At 51.9% G+C, this 18,736-nt stretch overlaps 4 protein-coding genes and 1 non-coding gene across 5 annotated transcripts; 3 read left to right on the forward strand and 2 right to left on the reverse strand.

Moving 5' to 3' along the window:
• Positions 1–964: 964 nt before the first annotated feature.
• On the forward strand, positions 965–2,857 carry COCSUDRAFT_11270 (ribosomal protein L1; the record flags this gene model as incomplete). Its single annotated transcript, XM_005651594.1, has 7 exons — positions 965–1,093; positions 1,226–1,281; positions 1,395–1,462; positions 1,693–1,878; positions 2,149–2,281; positions 2,401–2,503; positions 2,747–2,857. 7 exons carry the CDS (start codon positions 965–967, stop codon positions 2,855–2,857), a joined length of 786 nt encoding a protein of 261 aa, XP_005651651.1.
• Positions 2,858–3,186: 329 nt separating this feature from the next.
• Positions 3,187–6,720, reverse strand: COCSUDRAFT_55131 (hypothetical protein; the record flags this gene model as incomplete). Its single annotated transcript, XM_005651595.1, has 7 exons — positions 3,187–3,407; positions 3,621–3,754; positions 3,985–4,916; positions 5,127–5,360; positions 5,829–6,029; positions 6,286–6,480; positions 6,631–6,720. The coding sequence occupies 7 exons, from the start codon at positions 6,718–6,720 to the stop codon at positions 3,187–3,189; spliced, it is 2,007 nt and encodes a 668-aa protein (XP_005651652.1).
• Positions 6,721–7,203: 483 nt separating this feature from the next.
• Positions 7,204–7,276, forward strand: COCSUDRAFT_t1. The gene has a single exon. It is a non-coding gene; the product is annotated as a tRNA-Glu (tRNA).
• A 157-nt stretch (positions 7,277–7,433) lies between these two features.
• On the forward strand, positions 7,434–7,996 carry COCSUDRAFT_55132 (hypothetical protein; the record flags this gene model as incomplete). Its single annotated transcript, XM_005651596.1, has 2 exons — positions 7,434–7,641; positions 7,920–7,996. The coding sequence occupies 2 exons, from the start codon at positions 7,434–7,436 to the stop codon at positions 7,994–7,996; spliced, it is 285 nt and encodes a 94-aa protein (XP_005651653.1).
• A 2,593-nt stretch (positions 7,997–10,589) lies between these two features.
• COCSUDRAFT_38864 (hypothetical protein) lies at positions 10,590–17,098 on the reverse strand (the record flags this gene model as incomplete). Its single annotated transcript, XM_005651597.1, has 13 exons — positions 10,590–10,725; positions 11,135–11,364; positions 11,583–11,738; positions 12,137–12,329; positions 12,581–12,806; positions 13,047–13,164; positions 14,511–14,568; positions 14,819–15,048; positions 15,331–15,483; positions 15,735–15,954; positions 16,125–16,350; positions 16,593–16,710; positions 17,012–17,098. The coding sequence occupies 13 exons, from the start codon at positions 17,096–17,098 to the stop codon at positions 10,590–10,592; spliced, it is 2,151 nt and encodes a 716-aa protein (XP_005651654.1).
• Positions 17,099–18,736: the final 1,638 nt, after the last annotated feature.

The raw sequence follows: 18,736 nt of genomic DNA on the forward strand, positions 1-18,736 counted from the left end.
CAGAGACTCCTGCCCATTCCTTGAGAGTGAAGTGGCTGGCCACCAACTCCCAAACCTCCTGAGGCAAGATCAGGGCCGATCGTTCTGAAGGCATCCAAGCCTGCGTGCATACATTAAGCCATCGTCAGTCAAAGCATCAAAGTGCCACTCTGTAGTTTTCAGAGATGTTTTTTTACAGTTTTTGACATGTAAGCCTCTAATAGCAAGTCACGAGCATATCTCAGAGGCAGGTCTGCCAGTGGCATGATCTTGCTCATATCCGGTGTCCTCTCTCGAGGCCATCGGCGACGACTTTATTAAAGGTGCTACGGCTCGAGGGCCACAATAAAGACTTTTCCTGTAGAGATTTCCTGAAGACCTCCACTCTTCCCTTAGAGGCAAACCTCTAAGGTGACTCCGGAGACGTGCACTGTAAGTCGATGCCAACAGTTTCTCCCGGATCGAAAGGTTCTTTGAGCACACGATACTTGCTGCCCTTCAGTGGATCGCGTGGGTCTGTAGAGCGTCGCCGCTCAAGAAAGAATGTATAACGCACGGTTACAATTCAGGGTTTGAGGGGCATTGACGGGTTTCAACCCCTTGATTGCCGAAAATCCATTACTAACTCTTATTGCATTCCGACACTGCTGCAAGCAGCCGTCTGGTCGAAAGAGAAACCGATCCCACAGCTGGTACCACCAACATAACGCTAAACGTGATCATATTGCATATAGGTGTCTGTCCGTTGTGGTTGCTATACGCCGGTGGGCAAGATCGCACCCTTTGCTTACTATTGAACAGGCGTGAGCTTTAGCGATACAGAATTTTGAATCACATCAATTAGATTAAAAAAGTTCCTCCGAAAGTTATTGTCCAGGGAACTTGATTGACTCCCGCATCAAGAATCGCTTTCGATATAAGCAGTACTAGGAAAACGTTGACGGCCTTGAACACATCAGTGTGAATCGAATAGCTTAATCGCACAATGTCAACAACCCCTGGTCTACAAGAAGATCAGATCAGGAAAGCAGTTGCAGCTCTCCTAAAGCATGTCGAAAAGCAGCAGGCAAAAGCTAATGAGCTGCTTGAAGAGGAGGAGTTGCTGTACCTGGTAGTTAGCTCTACGTTATAACTCCATGGAAAACTCCTTCGATGTGTTCGTGGAGTGCTGGCAAATCAATGGCAAAAAAGGACTGAGATCAGGCTGACGGCGCAAGCTTCTGACTAGGCACTTGTGCTTGCGCAGATCATAGCTCTGAAAAAGACACCGCAGGAGGCTCGAAAGGACAAGCCACTCAGATTGTAGGTCTTGGCGGCAATCATCTTTGTTTAATGCCGGGACTGTGTAAGGAAGTCACGAGCGGACTCCTCTGCTGGCTGTGTGTGATGTGCCCTTACATTGCTGTGGTGCGCAGACCGCTGCCGCACTCATTGTATGATTTCGATGGAGCAGAGGTGTGCCTGATTGTCAAGGATCACAAAGGTGTGAGAGCTGTACTTCCTCGGGTGCTCACGGTAGAACACAACGACACTAGCACTTTGAAGAATCTTCTGCAGAATTTCTCCCTTTCCTGCAGTCGCTGTGAGCAGTTCTGAGTTGATCCGTACATAATGCAGATGATTGCGTTCCATCTGTGTATGTAAGAAAGGTTTATGGCGCATAAAGAAAGCGGTGTGGATCCATGCGAATGTCAAGGCAACCATGTGCTGCAGGTGAGGGGCATAAGGCAGCCAAGCAGAGGGTGAAGGAGGAGAAACTTGCCAAGGTATCCAAGGTGGTGGGGGTCTCAAAGCTGCGCACAAAGTACGAGTCAGCCGAGGCAAAGCGCGCGCTGTGCACCGCCTACGACCTCTTCCTGGCAGACGAGCGCGTGCTGCCCTCGCTGCCCAAGCTGCTCGGTGAGTGTTTCAGCGCTCTCGTGCGGGCAACCAACCGTACTTTGCAGCAGTGGTACATGCCCTGCAGAAAGCGCCTCAGCGCAAAAGTGTCTTGATTTCCAATGCAGCGCTCCGGTCTGCCAAGTTCCTTGGCGGGTTGGGCTGGAGCAAAGCTCATCCAATACTTTGGCCTGCGGCTGCATGGCTCCTTTAACATTCCAGGTCCCTGCATCGCAATGGATAGCTGCTGCGTTCAGTAGGCGAAGCATGAGGCAAGCCTGGTGACTGCAGGCAAGACATTCTTCAAGAAGAAGAAGCAGCCTATCCCAGTGGATCTCACGGGCAAGGACTGGGCCAGGCAAGTGCGCAAGGCGACCGAGGCCACCTACATGCATCACACCGGCGGCACATGCATCAACATCAGGTGGGCTGCTGCACTCTATCCTTTGAAAGCTTGTCAGGCAATTTTTAACGTGTTAATCATTGTTGGCATTTCTAAAGAGGAGGAAATTGAGAGTGAGGGGATTGTTGTCTGGCTGCCAGGGTGGCGCGGAGCTCGTTCTCAGCAGAGCAGTGCACAGAGAACATTGTGGAAGCAATCAAGGGGGCGCTTCCGCACATCCCCAAGAAGTGGAACAATGTGCAGGTGCAGCCTCCCCTCCAAATTCCTCCTGCGTATGTTGCATGCATGCCTGCTGACTTTCTGAGCTATTTATCACTTCCAGTGGACTCGTTCAAAGGATGGCAAATTGTAGGGAGAATGTGGCAATGTCTAGGCAGCCAAGCATGCTGCAGTTGAGCGTAGAGCATATTGCTAAGGGTAGATAAGAAGCGAAGAAGATGTTTGCATCGACAGCTGAATGGTACTCCAATTGGTGTTGCTGCCCAGGCGCTGCATGTGAAGACGGCAACTTCGGCCGCCCTGCCGATCTACCAGACGCTTCCAGAGCAGCCGCAGCGGATCGAGATCCCCAAGCAGGCTGCACAGGTCGAGGCTTGATGATGGTTACGTCGTTGCTGTTTTGACAGGAGGTTTTGAGTGCTCGTGAAACGTCAGATGGTGTCTCTCAGCGTGAGAAACATGGCCAAAACGGATGCAGAGGAAGGTCATTGGCAGCTGTTGATATTGAATATTGGCTTTCACACCTAAAAGTTGTGCTGTGCAGTTCTGGTTCACCTATGCGCAAGGCAATCACCTTGTACGTGGTGAATCATTGTCAAAGCCCTTGAGCAAATTCATACAATCACCAGTCGTGGGGACATAAGCTTCGCGCAAATCAGACGCTTTCTTGCAAAACTGACAGACCAGAATGACAAGGGTGTGCGTTCTCAGCCTGCAGTAGCTGCAGAGGCAATCACATCTGAGATTGCATCCATCCACTCCCTCCTAGAGCGCCCATTGCCACGCTTGGGCAGCTCAACATGCAAATTTTCGGTGCCCTCCAAGGATGTCACTGAAAATGAGCGCGCATCATCGGCCGGTGCCTTTGGCAGATTTGCTGTGATTCCACTGCTGCTCCTCCACAGGCGCCTCCATGGGGGCGATTTTCCTGCACACGTGTCATATCATTATGCAGAGTTGAACCAGTACACCTTAATTCAGAAGAAAATCCAGTCTGCTATGTATTGTCTCGCACACTCCAAGCGTAATTCACATGCATAAAAGGACGTACAACTGCCTGCCATACAGCTGTTGGAATTGTTTAAGAATCTAGGCAAGGCACAGGCAGCAGAATCAAGAAAAAATTGACATCAAAGCGTACCAGCAAGTTGCTGGGGAAACTCTGCCGTGCCAGCTGTCACTCTACAGTGTCCGCCAAGGTGCAGCGCTTGTGCTGTGCCTTCTTCTCCGGTGGCAACTTTGTCATCCGCCCAGAGAAGGGCCTTCTGTGACTGGCTGCACAGTCACACACATGCATGTAATTTGCTTGTATCTCTCTGAACCATTGTCTTCGGAAGACCAGCTTATCCATGGCCACAGGCCAAGTGGTGATACAAGTGCTGTATGAATGCACTGATGAAGCACTTCACAGAAACTCCACACAGCTGCATGAATGGAAGCAGCTGTGTGGAATGACACGATCAGAATTGCTTGAGACAATAGAGAAGCAACTTCTGCGGCCGTACCTATAGCATAAAAACTGCCCTTTTGCTCCCGAGGCGTCATGCACTAAGAACGGCGCCCCTTCCACCAGAGCTCGCAGCCTCTCAGCCGCCACCCGCTTCTGCAAGGCCTCCAGGCTGGCTCGTGCATCAGACAGGGCTTTGACTGCTGCCAGGCTGGCATCCCCTTCCCCTCTTATAGGCTCACTCTCCTCTTGCCTCGCCACAATGTAGTCGTCCTCTGACACGATGATGATGCTGGCCTCCTTAATAGAGATTCCTTGCAAGGATTGGCTGCGGTGGTCTCCCATTGGACCGGCAGATTCTTCTGTTGCGCTGGGGCCGTGTCCATTGGGAACTGTGGTTCTGTCTCGCGCTACTTCTGGCAGCGGAGCAGTGCCATGAATCGCTTTGATGGTTGCCTCATTGGCATGGGCCGCTTCAAGTGGAACGTCTGGAGGTGCAGTACCGCATGCTGCCGTCACACGCACCACATGCTGGTGGACATTCTGCTTAAAGGTTGAGTCACCCTCATTGCTGTCTGAGGGGCGCAAGCTCTCCATGAAGGCCCCGTTGTCAAATACTGTGAACGCCTGCATTGGATCAAGCGGTTTCCCTTCATCCTCCCTGCCATGATCCTTTCCCTGCATCGCTGTCCTGAGAGGTGTGAACTCATCTGCCTGCTGCTTTTCACCAATCTGTATGTCCACCTCCGCTGCACTCATTTCCACAACGTGTTCTTGTGCCCCCCATGGGCGCCATGCCACCCAGCTTCGTCTTGCAATTGTCGGTGCAGCTGCCACATTGGCCGTTGGTGTTGGCAAAGGGACTGAGGAGTCCTCCTCAGTGCTTTTTGGAATCTGCCCCGACTGCTCTGCCGCTCTGTTCTGACCAACTGTGATGCTCATGCGATTCGGCTCCACCATCTTGGCATTCAGCTTCGCTTGTAGCTGGTCCTGTTCAGCGCAATCTTGAGTACAGAGCAGCTTCCTCTGTAACCCGCAAGCAGGCTTTGGGCAGATTATTGGCAGTGGGAAGTTTACATCGGCGTGCTTGAGCAGGGGACAACAGAAATGCGTCACTTTCAAGGGGGTCATACGATTGTTCAAGGCTCCAGTGTCCGTGCATGCATCCTGCAAGTGGCTTGTTCTGCTGTCAGCACCCACCTTGAGCAAGTCAAGGACGTATGGCAGCTCTCCGATGGGCAGCCCAAAGGGCACAAAGTCAAAATCGATGGCCGGCGCCTGGGTGAATGACACTGTGAATCCCTCGACCCCCGGCGCCTTATCTGGCGCCAGAGTCAGCGCCAGCCGGCAGCGGCCGGTCAGCGACAGGTTTGCCACCTCCACATGCGCGGTCATTGCCGGCAGCATCCTGGCCGGGCGCACCAGCACTGCCAGCTGCGAAGGCAATGACACAGCTCGCCAATCATGTCACAAGAACAGGCAACCTGGTTTGGCCTCCCAGTCGGCCTGGCCATATTTGGCCGGGCAGTGCCTTCAAGGAACGGCACTGTACCTGATGATCTATCAAAGCAGCAAAGACAACGGCAATTCACCTGCACCTCCCACAAGAGCCGGTGCCAGCGACAAACAAGATCCCCAACGATACATCCCTGAGTACTTTGTGCTCGGGGAATTTCCTTCACGGACACGGCAATCATCTTCCATAGCTTGTCCAGGCATGATTGCTCTGCCTACTGTACAGATGGGGAGAATCACTGGGGACTTGTGCTCAGGGGTCCCCTACATGTCCCCTACATGTGATCCTCTGGCCGTGACCAGAGAGATGTCCAGATATCCTCGAGGCAGAGCACCCTATAACAGTATGCACCCTCCATTTTCTCAGGGAAGAACAGGGCCACTCACCACGACGCTGAAGCCCTCAGCGGGCGCGAAGCCGATGCCAAAATCCAGCTGAAGCGTATTTTTGGCTGGGCTGCTCTGCACGCGCACAGATCGCAGCGCCGGCGGCTGGCGGCCCAGGCTGATGCGCTCCACGCGGATGCCCTCAACATACTTCAAAGGGCCCTTGTGGCCGCCCTCCTTCAGGATCTTCGCAAAGGCTGCCTGCGCAGGACAAGGGAAGGTTTCTTGTTGGGTTGCGGGCATTCCTCACAAGAAGACATGTAGTGCTGTCTCGCAAGCAGGGGTGGCCCAACAAGCCCCATTGCTGTTGACAGCAAGGAGGAGGCTTTTGCTCCACTTCAAGCTGCAGCTTCTGGATGCACGCACCCTTTTGCCCGCCCTTTCTTGGAAGTGCAATGAACTCTGCTTGGACAAGACTCTCGGCATGCCTCTGTGAGAGAAGGGTGAAGAGGCTCACATCGAGGCTGGTGCGCAGCTTGGCAGCAATCTTGGGCTCCAGGCTGGTGGGCCACACGGCACGCAGCAGATGGTTGACCCACTCGGCAGTGAAGCACTCGCTCGTGGCGGCCACGGCCGCGGCGGCAGCCGCGGCCGCGCCCGCAGCGCGGGCGTCGGCTGCCTGCAGCGCTCTGCGCTGCCGGGCACGGGCCACCTGCAGGTGTAGAACCAGTGGGTACTTGATGGGTCCTCCCTGCTTGCCACTGGGGGCCACCTGTTTGTGCTGTGAGTGGGCATGTGCTCATCTGACAGGATGCAGACAGATGATCGTAGCTGTTTCTCTCACACGTAACGGATATATCACCTTCCAGGTCACGTAGATGCACAGCAACAGTAACAGCAGTTGCTGAGCGCCGCTGGCTCGCTCCAATACCGATGCTTCCAAGGCCACCATGACTTTACAAAGGGACGATAGATTCCTCAAGAACGCCGTTTTACGGTATGGATACAACAGATTAAGGGCACGAGGAGCGCCTACTGTGCCAACAAGGCCCCGCTAGGAAACAAGCGCGCAGCCCGGCATGTTCATCTCGGGTCCCCGACACCTAGGTGCTTTCATGTTTCATTGGTGCCCTGGTGCCTCTCTTTGGTGATGTACTAATTACATCTGCCACACAGGATGTCCATATTGTGGGATGATCGCCACAGATCACTGTACCACCAGATGTTGTTCAGCTCAGGCTAGCCACGATGTTGTACTAGTCCACCTAGATTCTGCCTGCTTTATATCATGAGTTTCTAACGACATGGGCACCTATCAAATGTTTCAAAAAACGTATCTGAACCTTCTTTTGGGGTTGTGAAATCCATGACGCTGCTGCTCAGGCACGACGGCCGCTATATGGATAGTACTAACGACATGCCCACCATCAAGTGACTCGCTGTAGTCTAGGTGGTTAGGATACAAGACTCTCACTCTTGGGACCGGGGTTCGAGTCCCCGCAGCGAGGCATCCTCTTTTTTGGTTTTATTTTTGCTTGGGGGTGCTCCTGGGGCACTCATGGGCAAGTATGTGAGCCGTCAGTGGAAGCTCTGATGATGTGGAAATGGGTCATCCCACGGTGCCCATGCTTGCAACGTTCTCGGGATGACATGCCATCCCTTGCAATGTGCTCATCCATCACGATCGGCAAGACTCCACTATCAAAGTGGCACGGCTGCGCACCCCCAAACCCCCCGCTGCCACAGGCGGCTCTCGGCGGCGGAGCGTGCGGTGATGGCAAGTACTATAAGGACTGGTCCCTATACCATGCCACATTTCAATTGGCTTTCTTGGGGGGGCTGCGCCCCCCCAGACCCCCCGCCGTGCGCGCAGGTAGCCTCAGGTAAGTTGCTTGCGGGGAAGCTATAAGTGCAAAGGCATGATGGATCCCTGTGGTGCCTATATATGCATCATAATGTGCACTGCATGGCATGCAGTGTGTAGATATGTAGTATTTATAAATTTTTGCAATTACTGGAGAGGTGGTGAGGCAGCGCACAGCTTAGCTGGGAGGCTGCGCCACCCCCCAAACCCCCGCTGTGCACGCGGCAATACGCAGATGGATAAGGCTTGGCTAGAGTAGCAAAGCTTGCCTGCAGTGTAAATTGCAGCAGTGGTGGCTGGTGCGGCGCTGAAGGAGCTTGGCCAGGAAAGGCACGCGCTGCGCACTGCGCATGGGTCCCCCTAACGACGTTTATAGTGGAATGTAGTGTGATGAGACATTGACATTACTCTTGACAATATTGCCTCCTTGGGGGGCTGCGCCCCTCCAACCCCCCCGCTGTCCATGAAAAATGTGCTTGCCGGGAAACTTTGCGGCAGCCGTGGCACTATATCTAGTCATTTCGCTGGAATGGCGTCCGCCGGCGGCAGCTTCCTCATTATCCTTCCTCATTTCCTCGCTCTGGCTCAAGGCCACCCATCTAAATCTATATCATCCTCACCCTTGTGACAAGGGCCATTCCCCACAATGGGTACAACAGCCACACCGTCGTATCGGGGCAACCCCGGTCTGCTGGCTCACTCCGTTAATTGAATTGGTCACTTGCTGCGAACGAATGAAACTAGAAAACCATTCGCTTCACGCAAGGATCCCTTGTAGTATCGAATCGCTATCCTGTCGAAACCTGACGGCCGCAGCAGAAATCCCTACTCTCCAGGCACTGCCGCCATCAGCTTGTAGCATCTCAGACTTCTCCACAACTGGTGATCACTCATGAGTCATTGCTGCATGTGCATGCTGTTCACATCTACTGTTTTTCTCGTGACATTGGAGAGACCGGTGATATCAGGGTCGCGAAGCTGAGTCTTTGTGTATGCAAGTGTCCTACATCAGATTGTAAACAGTCGGTTTCGATGCGGGATAAGAGCCCTGATTGAGGTCGCAGGCCCGGGAGGTACTCACCATTGACATATTGTTCTCTCAGCTGCACTCATTCTTTTCTGATGCCCACCATTTAACTGCTGGTTGGTGGCAGTGTCCATCGGGGACAGCCTGTCCCTGCCTTTATTTACATCTGGAGTATCATCATGAGGCTGTTAATTGACCAGCATATACATCATGCGGATCATTATATCATCAGTCACGTCACTGGTGTGGGTGTGAGTGCAGTGTCAAAACTGGCAAGCGTATGGTGTAAACCCTCATCGGAATAGATTGGGGAGGCACCGCCATGTGGGCTAGTGCGGCTTGGCACACATATGCACGGTCCCTAGCGCCCTCGGATTAGGGGACGCTAGGGACCGTGGATATGTGTTGGCAAAGAAGTTTGAAGCAGGAGAGCCTAGATGGCGAGACAGCTGGCCCAAGGCTTTTGTTTAATGTTACCGTAAACAAAGTGGATGCATCGCATATGGTATCGCACATAAGGCAGAGCTTGAAGATTTTGGCCAGTACTGCAGACAGCACAAATATATGTTTAAAAAAATCTGGAAATAAGATCGGCTGTTATAACATTAGCGCCAGCATTCCTGGCGGACACATTGCATATGAGCAATCTTCGCCATCACATAGCAAGCCAAATATCGAGAGATCAAGCAGACTGAAAGTCACCAATTGGGGACAGATCGTAAAAGCACCTGCAGGATCTTGCTAGTTGCAACCAATTGGGACTCACTTCCAACGATGCTTGGTGTTGCGTCCAGCATTTCGAAGATCTCCGTCTGCAACTGCTCGCCGTCAATGACCATTTTCGAAAATTCATTGCACCACAACATTTTTCAGGACAAGTGGTGATGGCGGCGCAATACGAACACAGTTCCCTTGAGTCTGCAAAACTCGTAGGTCTGCTACACTTCCAGCACATATGTGGATCCATCTCTGATTTATGAGGCCGCGAGTGTAGATCTCGGAGATGATTGGTGTCTGGAAGAAGGTCTTTGGGAACGAAACAGTCCTCTAATCTGCTTAGGGAAATATTAGAGATCCATCTGAATAGGACAGCTTAAGAATCCGACGTTGTCCTAATATTGCAAATTTTGGAACTCAGCAGATCAGTCTGTTTCATGTGCTGAGGATACCAATAGAGAATGGCTTCTGACTCAAGTGTGCAGATAAAAGCCAGACGCAAGATCGCAGGGTTATAACGTTTGGGTCATCCAAGAAAGCAGTAGCTCAGATGGACTGCCCATGCACAATTGGGCAGCAGCTTCCCTTAGCTTCGCACGATCAAACATCTTTCTCCCCTCCTATCGATTCACTGGCGTTATACTCCAATGACCCCTGCTTCTTGTCACTCTCAAGAATCCTGACAAGTAAAACACGATTCGCGGGTGTTCAAATTCTTACTCAAAAGTGCTCTTGGCATCATAGTGGTGCAGACTTGCCTGCCTGGCTTTCGATGAGTTTTTGCAAGTGTGACGGTCTACTCGGATCAGTAAGTCACAAATTCAATCAGAACCAATTGCTGAAGCTTCCAGAATCGTACCAAACACTCAATATTGTCTCTGTCCAGGAATTCCTGGTGATTGTTTCTTCGAAGAAACAATCACCATGAGCTGCAGCTCTGGAGCCTCTAAAGCCTCCCGCTCAGCAGCATTTCTGAAGAAAATTGCTTCATTGATCAAAAGTCTTTTAGTAGGCACAACACCCAGATCACCCATATCCCCCTACGGTAGCCACACAAGGTAGAGAATCAAAAATCTCCCTACCCCCGGAAGCAGCTGAGCAACAGGGTCTCACTTATCACTAACTTCCAAGGCAGCCCAATCTCCTATATTCAGTTGCTTGCTCTGCCCCGGTGTCTGCATTTTTTTGATTTAGGTTTTTGTTGATGAACATTCTAAGTGGCTGCATTGCAATCCTGGCTGTGCACATCTTCCCAGTGCAGATTGCGGCAGTCCTCGGAGCAGTACTGAACCTGCTCGCATCCTCCACACCACACCACGATGTCGCTCAGCTCATGGCACAGGTGACACCTGCACAGAAATGCACTGGGTCAAATAGTGGCGCCATATTTGCATGCTCGGTATTTCTCACGATCTGCAGAGCTGGTGACGTAACATCTGCTCAAACTGTATTCAATGCTTTCTCTGTCAGAGTCCCAATAGTGGGCATGCTTTGAGAGCACATCAGCAACGTGACAAGACAACACTTGGCCTTTGGCTACTGATCAGGTTATGAACCCCTCACCCGATGAGCAGGCCTGTGTTCGCTTGGCTTTCCCACGACAACAAGGGCTAGTTTGCAATGTTGGCCAACAGAATCCAGCAGTGCAGTACCCACAGCGAGACCTCCCTTGAATGACACCTGGTGACCAGAGACTCGGAGGCTGCCGCGTGTGGTGACTATGATGCGTGGCATCACAATACAAGCAGGGCACTTCACCTGATGTTTTCACGCTCTATGCGTAAGTCCTTGGCAGTGTATTCCGGCAGCCGGCTGTTGGCAAATGCAGGCCAGCGCTTGAGGACTCTCTTGAAGCGCTCAGCCACTGCCAGAGTGCCCCAGAAGGTGTCATGCTTTGCCAGAGGAATGCTCTCCACTGGTGACCATCCGCCTGTCTCTGGGCAGCGGAACTCTCCCCAGCTGTCCAGCCGCGCCTTGATCCTGTTCGCCTGGTGAGCAAAACATTTTGTTTCATGGGAATCGTGTTCGTTGCCTTCAGGCTGAAGAGCTCTCGCATGTGCGGATGCTTCAACCAAAAGCAGACGCATGCATGTCACCTCTGCTGATCTGAACCACTCGGCAATGCCCGGCATGCATGCCAATGCCACTGCCATGCTGACCTGTGCCTAGCTTGGAGATCAGTTCGGTGAGTCAGTTGGTGACTCACCATACCAACATGCCCCAGAAAGTCGTGCACTGTGACCCTGTTGAAACCGCGACTCCCCTGCAGCAGCAGGTTGTAGCAGTACATGAACTGCAGTGGGCATGCTTTCAGGTCATGTTTCTGCTGCTGCAGGCCAGCCGTCAGCGCCGGCAGTATTTCCTGCACCATGACAGCTGCCCACCTCACCATGCAAGTCACTGCCACGGGGGATCACTTCACCCCATGCATGATCACAGCGCACATGAGCTTCCAAATGGGCCATGTTGCACCTCAAATGTGCAAGGGCAGAAAGACTGATAGACACCAAGGGAGCCGGGAACTCAGAGTCTGCCTTCCCAAACAGACGGCTGCAAACCATTCCATGCAGGCTTGTTGCTGCATGCGGCCAAGGCACTCTTTTGCTTCTCAGCAGCTCATGCTAGTATGCCTAGCACTACAGCATCGCCACCACATGCTAACAGATAGGTGGACACGGGCTCCTGATACGGTGTCCGGTCATCACAAGAGGAGCACGCCTGTATGACCCGTTGAGGCTTGCCAGTGACACTCCACCAGACCTTGGCAGCACAGACACAGCTCCAGGCGCTTGTGGAGTCTATCTCCTTCATCCTCTGCATGTTCCGGTGGCTCGTTGCAAGGAAGCTGGGCCGGTCCTCCGGTGTCAAGTTGCCTGAGGCCTCACTCGCCTCAAGAGCCATTGTCAGCCCATAGCGCAGTACCATCTCCACGTTGTCCAATGACAGCCCAAGCCTGCTCAAAACACGGACAATCATTTTAATAAACTGATTGATCTCTTCTGGGTGGTGACCAGAAGAGACTGGCTGCCTTGCCCACAGTAAGGACCATGCAAAGGTCCCGCCCCTCACCGTCTGCCTGCTGTCATCAGCAGCAGGCAGTGACCTGATTAGCATCATTATGGAAATGCATGTCTTGTTGAGCGAGCTCGTCTATTCTCGTTCCTCATCAGCTCCCACAAAAGCTTGAGCAGAAGTGGAGCACACCTCTGTAGGGTAGGCTCCCATTCGTCGCGATTGACCAGGAGGGCTGTCAGGGCGGTCTGCGCCCAGGTTCCATAGGCGGGGAAGCTGCCAACCTGGATTCCTGCCCACATGAAAGGCAGTGCTGCCAGCAGCTGCATCGGACCGGTCACCTGCGCAGCTTGATGTGCAATGCGGTCGCAGCTGCTTAGATCATAGTATCTGTTATCCTCTCCTGGGTTCTCGTACGCTGCACATGCCAGTAATCGCCCATCAGACACACATCGAGAACCGCAGACAGCTAAGGAAATCACATTGGCACTTTATACCGTGCACACTGCCAGAGATGAGGCAATCTGCTGCTTGAAGTTACTCCTCAGCTGCCCGGCCTCTGGCAGAGGCATTGTCATGCATTTAAGTGCAAAGCATCCATAGGGATGGCATGCGCAAGACATCCTAAAAGGCTGCGGAGAATATTGGACTGGCGCACCTGCAAAGTGCTGTGGCCTCTCCGCAACCTGATTGCTGACAGTGATCCGTATCTCAGAGTGGAGCCGGGGCTGGATGGTGTCGTTGAGAAGACAGACCTTGTGAAGCTTTGCCAGGCACTGCAGGCAGAACAGAGTTCAGCTTTCCAAAACGCAGTCAAGGTTAAGACGAAGCTGACACCAGTCCATTTAAGTCCGCCATGCAAGCCGATACTGAATATCAGTCAATCAGGTCGGACTGCCCGATAAGACACTGATCAATCTTGTGATCTACTATTGAGCTACCTCCAGAAACTTCAGATACTCGGCTTCAGTTTTCACGAGACTTGATGTTGTGGACAGTGTTTCCAGCACGTCCATCTGCAGCTGCTCGCTTTCAATGATAATCTTCATTGTACCACACCGCTCTTCAGGTCTAGTGGCGATGGCGGCACAAAACGAGCACACTTCTCCGTCTCCCAGCGCAACACCATGCCTGCTGTACTTTCCACAAGTGTGGAAGGCCATACTCGCTCACAACAGAGCGGCTATATGTGAGACAGTGTCTTTGGAAGGAGCGCTGCCATGTATATCAATCTAGCCCAAGCAGAACTTAGTAACCGTGTATTCAGTACGCGAGAATGTCTTTCGTGTTTCCGATTCTATCTCACAGCCGAGAGAGAAAGGAGCTGGAAGGCACGCAAGACTTCAGAAGTGACGCTGATTTTGGCAAATTGAGGGGCAGAATTTGGGTCCTCCAAGAATTCATCTGCGCAGAGATTACTGATCAAATTACCTCACAACGGGCAGTGGCTTCTCTCAGTTTCCTGAATATATTACTGCTTGATTCGTCCTTCACAAAATTACCTGACCTGAAATTTGCCTGTGCACTGGTACAGCAAGAAGCAATCTGTGCCCTCAATGAATCCAAACTGTCTGAGATGATGCAATATGGTGGCCCTGCAGAAATGCGTCCGTCAATTCTAATGGAGGTAGGCCTTGTGCTTTCTGGCCCTCTCAGCAGTACTGGAAAAAATCAAGTTGCCGATTACATAAATTTTATTACTATCATTCAAACGCTTGCTTCAGCTTGAAGGGCTAGGAGCCCGCACATTTGCGGCAATCTCTCAAGAAGTCCCCTCCGGCATACCTTTGATTGGCAATTTTCCCACCAACAGCATGTCAAACTTGCTGATTGCATCAGTCTGAGTCCTCCTCAGGAGTTCCGCATCCCCGCAGCAAACCATCATGCACACAGTGGACAATTGAAGTCAACTGGCAACCCATGTGGTACATATAATTTCAAGCACTGTGGCTACAGTCTCATTCGGGCTTGCATGCTGTGCTCTGCCCAGCAATTAACCTCCTACCATAGTGCAGCTCCCTCATTGTCCTTCCTGGGGCCTCTGTGATGCTGCTGTGATGCATTGCTGCTTGTGCCCGCTCAGCCAGTGCTTCTTCTGGCACTCCTTGGAGCAGTACTTGACCTGCCCGCAGCCCATGCACCGGAGCAGCTCGTTGCGCAGCTCCAGGCACTGGTGACACCTGCTGAAGAAAGCACCAGCACCCTTCGGATTTAAGCCCCGTCATGTGCAAGCAACACAGCAGAAGGATCCCTGAATGCATTACGTCATTTGCTCGGGATAGGATAACCATGCTGATCAGAGTGCACCCCTCGACCAATGCAGCTCATTGTTATCTGTCACACCTCCTCTAGCAAGATCGGCAGCTACAAATATTACAATGCATGATCAGAATTGCAAATGTTACAACAGGAGCCAGTAGAATGCTTCACCTGACAGTTGCGCATGCCTCAATCAGCTCCAGCTCAGTAAAGGCTGGGAGCTCAGTGTCGGCAAAGGCAGGGTCGCGCTTGATGGCTTCCTTGAAGCGCAGTGCCACTCCCAGGGTAGGCCAGTAGGTTTTCCTTGTTGCTAGTGGAGCGCTCTGCACAGGCGACCAGCCGGCTGTGTTTGTGCAGCAAAACTCGCCCCAGCTGTCCAGCCGCGCCTTGACCCTCCTTGTCTGCTCAGCAGTCTCAAGGTCAAGGTCATATCTTTGGGATCACAGAGTCTTGTCTCCTGGTTCCAGGCTTCATCAGCGCAAGGGGCAACCTAAAGGAGGAATGCAGATGGACAGTTGAGTGCACTTTATGCTGCGCTTGTGGCACACCCATGTCTAAATATCCAAAGCACAGTCTCCCTAAATATGGGCACTTCAAATTCAGCATTATCTTCAGAATTGGGGCTTCCAGCAGAGGCTGACTCAAGGCGCAAGCGAGAGGGGTCCAGCATTTGCCTTACGCACCTTTTTGACCTGTGCCAGGAATTCAGATACTGTTATGATGCGCTCCGCGCGGCTGCCAATGCGCAGCATGAGATTGCAGTACATCCACAGCAGAAAGCAGGTGTTGAGGTCATGCTTCTGCTCCACAGCTGCCTCCAGCGCCGGCAGAATCTCCTGCCATAACCGTCATACTCATCTTGAGAATCTCCGAGGCAAAGAGTCATGCATTGACCCGCCATGCCTGCGAATTCTACGAAAGAGCGCTGAGTGTTGCAGCCCCAACACTGCAGCCTCTCGAACAGCAAGGGCAGAGGTGCAGGTGCAGATGGAATCAACATCAGCAGCAAGCAGGTCTCTTGTACTGGCAATATAGTAATGCAGGCATGGTAAAGAGTACATCAGTGTGCATGCAGGGGCAACGTCACCTGCAAGGTCTGCTCAGGGTCCTGGTTGTGCTTCTTGCAGTAATTAACAGCGCTTAAACAGCTCCAGGTGCCGGTGAGGTCTATGGCCTTCATCCTTTTGATGTTGGAGCTCATTGCATCAACCTTGCGCTGATCCGGGGTTGGCAAATTGCTGGTAGAGAGCGGCACTGTGAGGGCCATGCGCAGGACCTTTTCCACACCGTCTGCAGATAGGCCGAGCCTGAGATCACACAGCATGTGCTTGTGACTGTCATTATGTCTGTGACTGTGATGATGCAATCGGGCCACACAATCACAATGCACGGGGAAATTGCCTTCGCAATTATAGCCTCAAATTAGTGCCTACATGCTCCAGAAAAGTGCAGCAAACAGGCAAAGTGGTGTGCGCACCTCTGCAATTCGACATCCCAGTGCTCGCGGCGACTGTCAAGGGCCTTCAGAGCAGTGAGTGCCACGGCGGCAACTCCGTGGATTGTGCCGTGGTGCATGCATCCCCACACTATCGTTAGAGATCCCAGCAGCTGCACCGGGCTTGTCACATGGGCTGCCTGCTCCCCTATCCTTCCCTGGATCCTTGAGTCGTAGAATCTGTCATCGCTGCCTGGGTTGCGGTATGCTGCAGCAGGCGAAAAGCAGTCCATGAGATAGCATGCTGTGGTCTGGCATGCATTCCGTGCATAGACAGTGTGCAGCTGTATATTTGTTCTTCATATTCCTGTGTTGCAGCTCTGATGTGCGGCATCACATGGCGCCAAGATACCCTCACTAGATGCACCACTGCCATCATATTGAAAGCCAGGAGGGGGCAATGGCAAACACCTTTGGGGTTGGAATTCTACCATATGAGCTCGCACTTACCTGAACTTATCTCCTGGATCAATATCATGTCTGTGCCAAGAGCAGGCTTGATGTCTTCTCTCAGCCTGGGGAGGATGGTGTCGCTGAGAAGGCAGATCTTGAAGAGATTCACCAGGCACTGCAGGCAGCACGAAGCATTTGGCAAAAAGAGAGACAGTCCTTGTCATTCAAGCACGGGTAAGAAGAATTTAGGGATATCAAGGACATTGCGCAGCGTGTAATCTTAAGAGTGTACTCACCTTGACAATTTTCTCGAGGTGATTTTCACTTTCGATCAAACTTTGGGTCGAAGAATCCCACATAGGCGGGTCAAGTATTCCCTGCACCTTCCCTTGCAACCGCTCGCATTGGATGATCGTTCTCATGGCACCACAGCGGTCCTCGGGATTTGTTCCGATCGCAGCACAAAGGGAGCACACGTTTCTGGATAGCGCAGGCGAACTAGCAAGGATGCCGTCAGGCATGGTCTCAAGCTTGCCATACTTCCCACAAACATGCAAGTCCATCGTTGCTTCTCTGTATGAGCACAACAGCTTGCTTGAATTGGGCAAAGGTCCTAAGTTATCTTGTTGTTTGCTCAGGAACAGCTCAGTGAATCTTCACTAAAAGGAGTATATCTGAAGAGTGCCTGGATTTGGAAGTTGTCTTCCATCTGCTCATGTCTCAAACCCGATGCCCCATAACCTGAAGATTCTGGAAATTGATGCAACTTAAAAGTGAATTTGCTTGAATATCGATGCACGCTAGGCAGGGTTTGTGTCATCCAAGAAAGCAGCTGCCCAGAGAAATTGCCCATCCGGACTTCGGGCAGCAGCTTCCCTCAGCTGCGCACGACCACTCGAACCTTTCCGCTTCTGAGAAAATTATATGTCCTCAATAATGCTTTCATAGCTGGTTTTTTCCAGGAAGAGAGCAACACGTCATTCGTGCATATCGTCCATATCCTTTTTAGCATCGCTTTGGAAAGGCTCGTTCTATGGCGTTGTCGATCGTCTAGAAAGGGACCTTCCCTCGCCATATTTGAGCAATAGTATCTCAAGAATTCATTTCACCATTTTGAACACATTGTCATCGCAGTATTGAAGAATCGTTGCCATTATCCGCACGCAAGGAGGAAACGCTCCAGCGTAATCTCAGGAGCTGGGTACAGGACAGCATATCCAGCGGACCTGTTGACAGAGTTCATACATCCAAGCCGTCATGCAGATCAAGAAAGAAAGAATCGATCAAAAGGCAGACAAGCATCGAACTAGAACGTGCAGAGCGGAGTTCGAGTCCTCTGCAGAAGTCGGAGCCCTCTGTTGGGCCGCAAAATATGTTGAGGATGTCTGCCGTGCAGTTCTTGTCACCATGTATGACTTCCAAGAGAATGTCCACGCTCAAAAGCTGATGGAAGACTCAAGGCATTCACCTCACAACCTCTCATCTATGAGAACTCGAGCAACAGCCAGCACCCAGCTCGCCACTACAATTCACATTAGGCCAACATAAGATTCTGCTGTGCAGGTTTGAGAGCGTTTGGGGCGGGCACAGCACACATGAAGACTTCAATGAAACCTGCACAGCGGGGGTGGAGCACTGGCCGATGCCATTTCCTGGAAGAATGACTATGAGGTGAAGAGCAACAATCCAGATGTGATGGCAGAGATTGCCAGGGATGCCCTGCAAATCATCCCACAGGTACCAAAGCTGGAGGAGGCGTGCAAGCGGTCGCTCTGTGTCTTGAGGAGCTTTGATCAAGTCAGGCTGATGTCCCAGTGTTCTTGATGTTGCAATTACATCTGCAGAAATTTCTTGATCAGTTTATATAGGCGTGTGACCTGTTCAAATCAATTGGACAGCTTTCCAATCTGTGACAACGTTGGGCCATTTGCTTTTTCTGGCCATGAATGGGCTGTCAAACTGGTTGCACTTGCACAGCCTCAGTAATGCAGAGAGCCTGGGTGCTTGTGGCAGGACTCAGGAATGTTAATGTAGCATTCTTGCTGCAATATAAACGGAACTCATTGTAAGAGTATTTCCGAACTTGAATCAGACGGGATTAGCAGCTTTTCTGTGACAAGATTGCATGTTGCCTTGGCCGATGGCACTGCACGCAGATGGGCACAGGAGGCCTCTGTGCCTATTGCACTTAAATTTGCTTC

Source organism: Coccomyxa subellipsoidea, assembly GCF_000258705.1.
Source record: "Coccomyxa subellipsoidea C-169, whole genome shotgun sequence".
NCBI lineage: Eukaryota > Viridiplantae > Chlorophyta > Trebouxiophyceae > Coccomyxaceae > Coccomyxa > Coccomyxa subellipsoidea.